We start from the raw sequence: 9757 nt of genomic DNA on the forward strand, positions 1-9757 counted from the left end.
CCGCTCCCGGCAGGCCCCAGGGAGGGGCCAGGAGGAGACGCGCCTCCCACCCCGTCCCCCAGGTAGCTCGGGGACCTCACTCAGCTCTGGGGAGCCCTCGCCTTCACCCCTGCTTTCCTGAGACAAATTCCATGGGGATGCCAACCTCGTTTGCCCCTCTGACTTCCTCATGAGATCTCTCGCCTCCTCCCACATCTCCTATAAAGGAGGTATTCCCGGCCCACCGGGCTGCAGCTGCGGGTCTGCGGGTAGGGGACATTCCTAGGTCTTGACCGCCAGAGCACCCGATCCAGTCCCGGCCACAGCCTTTGGCTAAAGTGAGGGCTGGCCTGGGGCCGAGCCGCAATCAGGGCCCTGGCTGTATCCAGAAAGAGAACTGAGATCCGTTGTCTCCTACCGGGCCGCCCCCTGACCCCAACTACATAGGAACAGATTGGGCCTGGCTGTCCTCGGGAGGGAGCGGACGCAGGAGGCCATCCTGGGCGCGGTGATAAACCTCCTCCCAGGGCCCTCCCAGGCAGGGCTTCTCTACCGGCTGGCAGCGTGTGGGTGTGCATGTGCGAGACTGTCAATGAATGCGGCCAGCCTGCTTCTGCCACCGCCTCTAGAGCTAGAGCTAGCACAGGGACTCGGAGTCCCCATGGGGCAGGTTTCCTCTATTTCTTCCTGACCTGGGGGGCAGCAGGAGGGATTCGATTCCAGGCGGGGTGGACCGCAATCCAGAGCAGCCTGGTTGCAGGTGTCCTTGGGAGAAACAGGCGTGAAGGCCCGGGCAGACATACATGCGATACATACGGAGCAGTGTGTGCCCATGGAGGAGAACCTGTGACCCCTGGTTTAGGACAACCTGCTAAGGTAGAGAGGACCTTGCCCAGGGAGTTGAGATTGCTTCTCACTGTGGGATCTTGGACAACTCACCTCGCCTTCCTAGGCCTTAGTTTCCCGATCTGTAAAATGGAGTGAGGGTAATTACTGTCCTGTTTGCTCCCACGAGGCTATTGTGGAGATGAAATGAGAATGAAATAGAAGGACTGATAAAAAATTGTAGAGTGTGGTACAGCCGTGAAGGACTATATAGTGATACTAAGCACTGCTTCTGCAGGCTTTAGCCCCTGGTCACTGCCTGAAGTGTCTGTCACAGAGGGGATGGGGTGGGCCAGCCTCTCCAAACCCCTCTCTGGGCCCCCCTTGCCTACTACCCCCTCTTTTGGAGCTGGGACATTCCAGTCCCATTCTTAGGGGCAGCTGCAGACACGCCCCTTAGCAGAGCTGATCCCCCAGCAGGTGGTGGGACCTTTCCCTTGGGCCAGGGCTCAGGAGGGGCTGACTGTAGCCAGGGCAGGCAGCACTCCTACCCGTGTGGGGACTGGAATGTCCCACCCCAGAGGAGATGCAAGGTGGGGTCAGAGAGGACTTCTAATCCTGGGAGCCTGTGTGCTTTCTCCCCTGCGGCTGAACATGACCTTAGGCGCGTTACTTCACTTTCTGAACCTCAGTTTCCTCTTGTGAAGAGGGGGATGACAGAACTCATCTCCTGTGTGTCTCATGAGGATGTGATAGTGCCCCTTGGCGTGACCCCAAAAAGGCACCAACAGGCTCTGGGATGCCCCCCTCAAAGAAAGCGCGTCCTCTCCTTTGCTTCCTGGCCGGGGCAGCTGTGTCTTCCATCTCCACCCAGGATTGGTCTGAAGGAGAGGAATCTCTCAAACACAGAGATTCCAGTGCCGCCCGCTAATCTTGGGGACTGGAGAGGGGTGAGGGGACTGGTGGCGGCGAGCAGGAGTAAAGAGGCCTTACTGGGGCCAGCCAGGACCTGTGGAGAATGAGGCTTGGGCGTCCCGGCCCAAATCTAGCCAGCTGGGTGGTTGGGGTTTGCAGCTTCCAGGGCAGGGAAGCCCAGGCACTTGACTTGTCCCCCTACCCTTCTCTCCACGACCCATGCAGGGGCCCCGGCTTTTTGCTCTGATGTTCCAGTAAGGCTGCAAGGCACTTGCTGTCGTGCCTCCCTCCTCCCCCACCAAATCCCCTCCAGCCTGCACAGCTGCCCTGCCCTGAGCAGGCAATCCCTGGGCTTCCAAGCAACAGGAAGGAAGGAATGTGTGTGTTGGGGGAGGGGGTGGAGGTGGGATGGACCCCTTTAGGAAGAGACTGTCCTCACTCTGTGACACAGGCAGGGAGGAGCGTCCTGAAAGCTGGGGGCCTCAGCCCTGCGGGGGGAGCTGATAATGCAGTCAGAGAAGTCAGCCAGGAGGGGCACAGCGGGGATGGTGGGGGGCCTAAGGAGAGACAAAGGGAAGGGGCTGTCTGCTGCTCCTTCACTAGCCCAGGGGCTGGGAAGGACACTGGGTCATCACGCCGCTGGGCTGCTCCTGCTTTGTCAGTGTGTCCTGGAAGGTGCTCAGTGCTGTGGGTGACCTTGTGCACAGCTGTATGATCGTGTTTGCTGCTGGACGTCACTGTCTGCACCGTGTCCTCTAACATGGGCTCTCTGTGCTGCTGGGTGGGGCTGGCATGTGGCACACTGCGGTGTGTGTGGCTGTATGCACTGTTGCGGCCCATGGCTGCCTCTAGCTCAAGGACTCTCCCTGGACCTGAGATGTCTGGTGGGGAACCTTGGGGGTCGGTTATCTCTCCCCGAGACAGGAAGTGAGCATCTGCCCACGGGAAGCTGAGGTGGTGTGCATTTGGGGTGCAGGTGGACGTATGTGATACTGCTGCCAATGTCGCCGCCCCCAGGGCCACACAGGGCTTACAGTTCACAAGCCCTTTCCCCTGCATCTCTGACTGGGAGTAATCCTTTGAGGAAGGCTGGGCAGGCAGGGTCTTTCCCACTTCATTGTTTTTTTCTTTTTTTAAAATAAATAGAGATGGGGTCTCGCTATGTTGCTAAGGCTGGTTTCAAACTCCTGGGCTCAAGTGATCCTCCTGCTTCAGCCTCCCAAAGTGCTGGGATTACAGGTGTGAGCCACCGTGCCCAGCACTTTCCCCCTTCAGAGATGCGGAAACTGAGGCATGGCAAAAGGCGGAGCATTTGTGTCTGGAGTCCCCTGGAGAGAGTGACGGCAGGCTGGAGAGCGTGACGGCAGGCTGGAGAGCAGGTCTCTGCTGTCCCCTCCCCAAGAAGCAGCAACAGGAGTTGAGTGTGCTCGTGGACAAACCATGTCCCTGGCTGGGTGGGCTTGTCGTGGCAAGGAGGTATCAGACGAGGAGGCAAGATGCTTCCATTCCAATACTTTTGGCTGTAGGTAGTGACATCTTAGGTCCCCACTAGACATTGGGCAGCCCTGACGAGCTGTGACCTCGGGCAAATTACTTCACCTTTCTGAGCCCCACTGACCTTACCTTTAAGAAGGGTCAGTAGCTGGGCAGTGTCACACACCTGAGGTTCTAGCTACTCAGGAGGCTGAAGTGGGAAGATGGCTTGAGCCTAGGGGTTCGAGGCTGCAGTGAGCTATGGTTGCACTACTGTAGTCCAGCCTGAGTGACAGAGTGAAGAGCAAAACCCTGTCTCCAAAAAAAAAAAAAAAAAGACTCAGCAGGACCCCTATGCAGGGCTGAATCACTGTAGGAACCCAGCCCCTATGATTCCTTACCTGGATGCATCCCCTATGTGGCCTGCCATGTGTGTTCTCAGGGGCTGGGCTGGGTGGGGTATGCAAACCCAGATTCGCCCCATCCTGGGTCTGGGGGTTGGTGGGGGGAGAGCTGAGGTCATTTTTGCACAGGGTGAGGTGAGACTGTGGGGTTGGGGCAGGTCCCCCTCCCGGAGAGCTTTGTCTTCCACAAACACAAAACCTGGAAATGGCTGAGGAAGATGGAACCTCCTAACGACCATTGTTTGGGGCAGGAGTGGGTGCCCGGAAGCATGGGTGGCAGTAGGGGACTCACAGCTGCAGCCTGCCTGCTGGACTTCTGTTCGAGAATGGGAGCAGCTGCTCAGGTGGGAGGCAGAGAAGGTGGCGTTTGTTCACTCGGCCAGACCTTTCTGCACGCCTGCTCCATGCTGGGCAGTGGGCTGTTCACAGGATCCCCAGGGGGCAGGTACCAGCCCTGCCTCCAGAGTGTGTGGCCCAGCACAGGTGGAAGCTGGTCTGTCAGCTTAGTCCCTTGGTGATGTTTATGTGCCTGGCTGAGCTCGGCTCCAGCCGGCCTGTTGACCCTGGCTGTGGCCCAGGCCCTGGACTGGGTGCTGTGTCATGCTATCCCACCCCATCCTCCCAGCATCCCAGTGATAAGTGTTATCGTCGCCAGGGCGTGTGTGCGGAAGCCCAGGCTCACTGAGTTAGTGGCTTGGCCGGGGTCACACACCGATTGGTTCCGCCAGGGTTAGGATTTGGGACCCACCCTGCTGCGTGGTGGGCTTTGGAATGAGAGCATATGCGGGGGCTGGCGTGAGTCCAGCTGCCCCTTCCCTCCTCCTCCCACCACTGCCCAGACGGGAACACCTGTCCCGGAAACTGTGGCCATTGTTCACGTCATCCTTCCTCCTTTTGGGCCCTTCCTGTTTGTATCCCTCCCGCTGTAGCCCCCAACCCTCCCCCACCCCATGCCAGATGTTTCCCTTGGGGAGCTTTGACCCTTTGCAGGAAGAGGGGCTGCAGGGGTTATCCCTCTCCCATGGGAAGGAGGGTCCCACTGGCCTTGGGTCTCTGTGCCTTCTCCCCACCCCACAGATTTGGTGGGGAACATGGCAGGAGGGTGAGCAAGGTCAGGTCCAGCCAGGCTGAGTTTGTCTTCCTTAGCCCTGTGCAGGCCCAGTGCTGGGAGGAGGGTTCCTGTCCTGCTGCTTCAGGGCCTGTCCCTCCGTACTTCTGAATCCCACACAGGCCCCTAGGTGGAGCTGGCCCTTCCGAGCATGGCTGGGGCGCCATTGTTCTTCCTTAGACTCAGTCCAGCAAGTGACAGATGGGCAGGTGGCTTTGGGGCTTGTACTTCCTTCTCTTGCCAGTCAAGGGATCCTGTCCCGGGGTTCTGTCTTGGACCCACATCTGCCTTACCTGGGCCTGGGCCAGGTTGGGAGCTACAGGGAGCAAGTGCCTTGTTTTCAGGCCCCAGGGAAGTTGGGTAGCCAGTGCCCACCTGCCCCTAATGGAGCTTTCCAATTCCCAGAAGCAGCTGCCTGTGCCCTGTTGAAAATTCATGGCCACAGCCCCAGGCCCTGCTGGCATTGCCATGGGCAGCGTGGGCAGCCTGTTGGAACGGCACGACTTGTCCCCTGAAGAGCTGCGGGCGGCCCTTGCCGGGTCTCAGGGCTCCCGCCAGCCTGACGGGCTCCTCCGGAAGGGCCTGGGCCATCGTGAGCTCTTCAGCTACCTGCACTTCCCCAAGAAGGACGGCAAGAGCACCAAGCGGGCCCCTCGCAACGAGCCTGCGGACTATGCCACTCTCTACTACCGGGAACATCCTCGCGCGGGTGACTTCAGCAAGACCTCGCTGCCGGAGCGGGGTCGCTTCGACAAGGTGCACCTCTGCCCATGCCCCTTACAAGGTGTGGGGAGGGTGGGGTCTCCTTGGAGACCCTGATGTTGGGATGGGGTGGGGATGGGGCATGCTGAGATACGAAAATCGTGCCATGGGCTGGCCTGAGACTTGTTCACTGCCTCCTGGTGGCACGTGCCCCGCGGTCTCAAAGAGGATCCCTCAGGGGCTGTGGGAGCATCAGGAGGTAGAGCAGGCAGCTGCCCAGGTCTCACACCTGCCCTCTCTACCCTTTCTGGCAGTGCCGCATTCGCCCCTCGGTGTTCAAGCCTACGGCAGGCAACGGGAAAGGCTTCCTGTCCATGCAGAGCCTGGCAGCCCACAAAGGCCAGAAGCTGTGGCGCAGCAATGGCAGCCTGCACACGCTGGCCTGCCACCCGCCCCTGAGCCCCGGGCCCCGGGCCAGCCAGGCCCGGGCACAGCTGCTGCACGCCCTCAGCCTAGATGAGGGCGGCCCTGAGCCCGAGCCCAGCCTGTCCGACTCCTCCAGTGGGGGTAGTTTTGGTCGCAGTCCTGGTACTGGCCCTGGCCCCTTCAGCTCCTCCCTGGGCCACCTTAACCACCTCGGGGGCTCCCTGGACCGGGCCTCTCGAGGACCCAAGGAGGCTGGGCCACCAGCTGTGCTGAGCTGCCTGCCGGAGCCACCACCGCCCTACGAGTTCTCCTGCTCCTCTGCCGAGGAGATGGGAGCCGTGCTGCCCGAGGCCTGCGAGGAGCTCAAGAGGGGGCTCGGCAATGAGGACGGCTCCAACCCCTTCACGCAGGTGAGGGGGCCCCTGCCCTGGAGTCCTGTTCTGTGCCTCAGCACTGGGGTACAGGCCAGAAAGAGGGGCCATAGCCAGCTCACCCACATGGCCGTGGACACAAGAGAGCAAGAAAGAGGGGGCTGGCTCGGCTTCCTTCCCCTCCATCCCAGGTGGTGGGGATGTCATGTCACCGGGGGTCCTTGCCTTGGAGTTGTGTGGGAAGGAAGGAGAGAGGCTCCCCGGGAGGGCCATGTGATGGGGACACCTCACCCCAGAGGGCATCCCGGGTTAAAGCGCATGTGTGGCTGGGTCCTGTGGTGTAGGGGCACAGGATGTGATCAGTGGCTGGAGCATCAGGTGGAGCTCTGGGTCGCGTCTAGGGGGCAGGGCCACGGTGGATGCATCTCTTCCCCTTGACAGGTGCTGGAGGAGCGCCAGCGGCTGTGGCTGGCTGAGCTGAAGCGCCTGTATGTGGAGCGGCTGCACGAGGTGACCCAGAAGGCTGAGCGCAGCGAGCGCAACCTCCAGCTGCAGTTGTTTATGGCTCAGCAGGAGCAGCGGCGCCTGCGCAAGGAGCTGCGCGCTCAGCAGGGCCTGACTCCAGAGCCTCGGGCCCCCGGCACCCTCTCAGAGGCTGACCCCGGTGCACGACCAGAGGAGGAAGCCCGATGGGAGGTGAGAGATGACACAGGGCTCCGAGAGTCTCCCATCTCCATTGCCGGTCCCTTCCTCTGCCTGCCCCCTCCCAAACCTGCTCCCCACACCCTACTTTGCTTGCGTCCTCCCCATCCCCCAGGTGTGCCAGAAGACAGCAGAGATTAGCCTCTTGAAGCAGCAGCTGCGCGAAGCCCAGGCGGAACTGGCCCAGAAGCTGGCGGAGATCTTCAGTCTGAAGACACAACTTCGGGGCAGCAGGGCACAAGCCCAGGCTCAGGACGCAGAGCTGGTCCGGCTGCGCCAGGCTGTGCGCAGCCTGCAGGAGCAGGCCCCTCGGGAGGAAGCCCCAGGCAGCTGTGAGACTGATGACTGCAAGAGCAGGGGCCTGTTGGGGGAGGCAGGAGGCAGCGAGGCCAGGGACGGTGCTGAGCAGCTGCGGGCTGAGCTGCTGCAGGAGCGACTTCGGGGCCAGGAGCAGGCGCTGCGCTTCGAGCAGGAGCGGCGGACTTGGCAGGAGGAGAAGGAGCGCGTACTGCGCTACCAGCGGGAGATCCAGGGGGGCTACATGGACATGTACCGCCGCAACCAGGCACTGGAGCAGGAACTGCGGGCACTGCGGGAGCCCCCCACGCCCTGGAGTCCCCGGCTCGAGTCCTCCAAGATCTGAGGCCAGCAGAGCGAGCTGACAGCAGAAACACTGTCAGAAGGTGCCCTGAGACGGCCGGCTCGGCCTTCCCTTGCACTGATTGGGGTGGAACCTGCAGAGGCCAGGCCAGGGCTGGGGAGGCGCAAGGAGAGGAGGGATCCAGTGGGGCTGTGGGCTGGGTAGGGTGCCTTGGCAGGAGCCAGCACAAGGCCCTCCTGGCAGAGGAGCACCTAGGCAGGGCCCAGCCCTGCTTCCTGGAGCGGATGTGGCCCAGAGAAGGAGGCTGGGGGATCACCAGCCCCAGGGTCCCGAAGGGCAGGTCAAAGGGCGGCTGAAGACCTGGACTGGGGCCTTCCTCCATGGAAGGATGCTGGGGTGGGAACATTAGCCTCCCCCAGAATAAAACCACCGTTTTCTACCAGAGGCTCAGAATACGCTGAGCCTGTCCCTGACCTGAGACCAGAGGATGATGGATGGTCAGGATTGAGGCTGTTGACCTGGGCAGCAGCTCCTCCCATAGCCAGTGGTCAGTGGGAGGGTGTGCCCTGCACCTGTCTTCGTGGCCACGGGGCATGTATGTTGTGAGCAGAGGAATCCTACTCCTTGCCTCAGCCCCACACAGTTCCTTAGCTGCCGTGTGGGCTGGAATTCCTTTCTTTAGCACCAGTGGATTTTTCAGAAGGAACAATATCAGGGAATACCAAGAAAACAAAGGGCAAGTCAACCAGGGCATTTTGAGAACATGAAATGTCTTACTGGTGGGAAGGCTGGGCCCCTGGAGTATCCACAAGCTCAGGCCCTGCCCCTCCCAGAAGCCACCTCCTGTCTCCCTCCATAGGAGTGGGCGGGGTGGGGGGGGCCCTAGAAGTGGAGGGGCCAGGAAGAACAGTATCCTTCCCGGCCCCTTGCTCTGCCTCATTCCCTGTTCGTAGGAAGGTGCAGGAGAAGAGGTGGGCAAGTGTATGGGTTTCTTGGTAAAGAACCTTTACCACAGCAAGGAATGGAAGCATTTCCCCATCAGCAGTGGGGCTCTGGGGCAATATTAAGTAGGGGTGAAATATGATTGATCTGCATTCTGGAAAGCTCTCCAGGAGAAAGCATTCCCCGCCCCGCCTTGCCTCTCTCCTGCACCAGGCTCTAGGACAGTCAGTCCTCCCAGATCCCTGCTGTCAGCTGAGGCTGGTCCCTAAAACCCACACTTGCCTCTGGCCTCTCACAGGCCTGGCTTGCCCTGTGGGCCTTTGCTCCCCGGCTGGGTGCCTGGCCTGGAACACAGCTTCAGTCTGGCTGTGCGAGTGGTGTCTCTCCCTTCCTTAGTGCGAAGTTCAGCTTCCTTACACACTTGTCGTTGGACCGGCTGCCGGGCATTGCGTGCTTGCTGTGTGCCAGGGGCTGTGCTGGGCCCTTGTGAATGTGGGGCACAGGCTGAATTAGATGAGCTCCTGCCCCAGGGGGGCCTGCACACTGAAGTCAGCTCACCAGTCCCTTCCCTGACAGGGCAGCTCAGGGAACTTCGGAGAATTTGTCTGCAGACAGCTACAGATCACTCCCTTTGGCTACCCTGGCCATGCCTGGCAGCCCCTCAGGACCCACAGGTGGGTCTTGGTTGTGAAGTGGAGTTAGTGCACATGGATGTCGGGGGACGGGTGTGAGGCATGAGCTGGGAGACCCCGCCTTTTCAGGGCAGAGAGTGAGGCGTGTGCACTACCTGCTGTGGCGATGGTGTGTTTATGGTCATGTAAGTGGCAGGTGTGTGTAAAGATGTGCTTGTGGGTGGTGGGTGTGTCCGAGGGGGTGTGTTTGGGAGCCTGGCCTCCAAAAGCCAGTGTCTGGGTTGGAGACAGTGCAGGCCCCTTCTTGGCCCCACCCTCTACCCCATTCCTTCCTGTCAGCCCCAGCTTGTCTTGGCACTGGCCAGGCTGGGGTGGAGCCTGTGTCCCAGACAGATCCCCTAGGCCTATCTGAGACCCTTGCAGGCCCACACCTGAGCTCCTGTCTGCCTGAGGAGGGAAAGGGGGAGTGCCCAGGTCAGGCAGGCCAATGCTCTACACACCCGCTTGGTACCCATTCCCATTTCACAAACTCCTCCAAACCCCAAACGGAAATTTCTGAGACAATGGCTCCTCCAGAGGGCCCCTCAGAGCCAGGTGCTGGCCAGATGCCTTGATCACAGCCTCCATGGCCAGGGGCCCATCAGGCCAGGTGCCCACACACCTGGTGCCAGGGTCCA

At 60.7% G+C, this 9757-nt stretch overlaps 1 protein-coding gene across 1 annotated transcript; it reads left to right on the forward strand.

Moving 5' to 3' along the window:
* Nucleotides 1-5104: 5104 nt before the first annotated feature.
* On the forward strand, nucleotides 5105-7951 carry N4BP3 (NEDD4 binding protein 3). The gene is made up of 4 exons (XM_011967047.1): nucleotides 5105-5460; nucleotides 5721-6242; nucleotides 6645-6899; nucleotides 7021-7951. The coding sequence occupies exons 1-4, from the start codon at nucleotides 5140-5142 to the stop codon at nucleotides 7546-7548; spliced, it is 1626 nt and encodes a 541-aa protein (XP_011822437.1). The 5' UTR covers nucleotides 5105-5139; the 3' UTR covers nucleotides 7549-7951.
* Nucleotides 7952-9757: the final 1806 nt, after the last annotated feature.

Source organism: Mandrillus leucophaeus, unplaced genomic scaffold (genome assembly GCF_000951045.1).
Source record: "Mandrillus leucophaeus isolate KB7577 unplaced genomic scaffold, Mleu.le_1.0 Scaffold782, whole genome shotgun sequence".
NCBI classification, from domain to species: Eukaryota; Metazoa; Chordata; class Mammalia; order Primates; family Cercopithecidae; genus Mandrillus; species Mandrillus leucophaeus.

Coding starts and splice junctions, on each gene's coding strand:
- N4BP3 (XM_011967047.1), top strand. CDS start 5,140: ATGGCCACAGCCCCAGGCCCTGCTGGCATTGCCATGGGCAGCGTGGGC. Junction 5,461..5,720: donor AGCGGGGTCGCTTCGACAAG/GTGCACCTCTGC, acceptor CCTTTCTGGCAG/TGCCGCATTCGCCCCTCGGT. Junction 6,243..6,644: donor GCTCCAACCCCTTCACGCAG/GTGAGGGGGCCC, acceptor TCCCCTTGACAG/GTGCTGGAGGAGCGCCAGCG.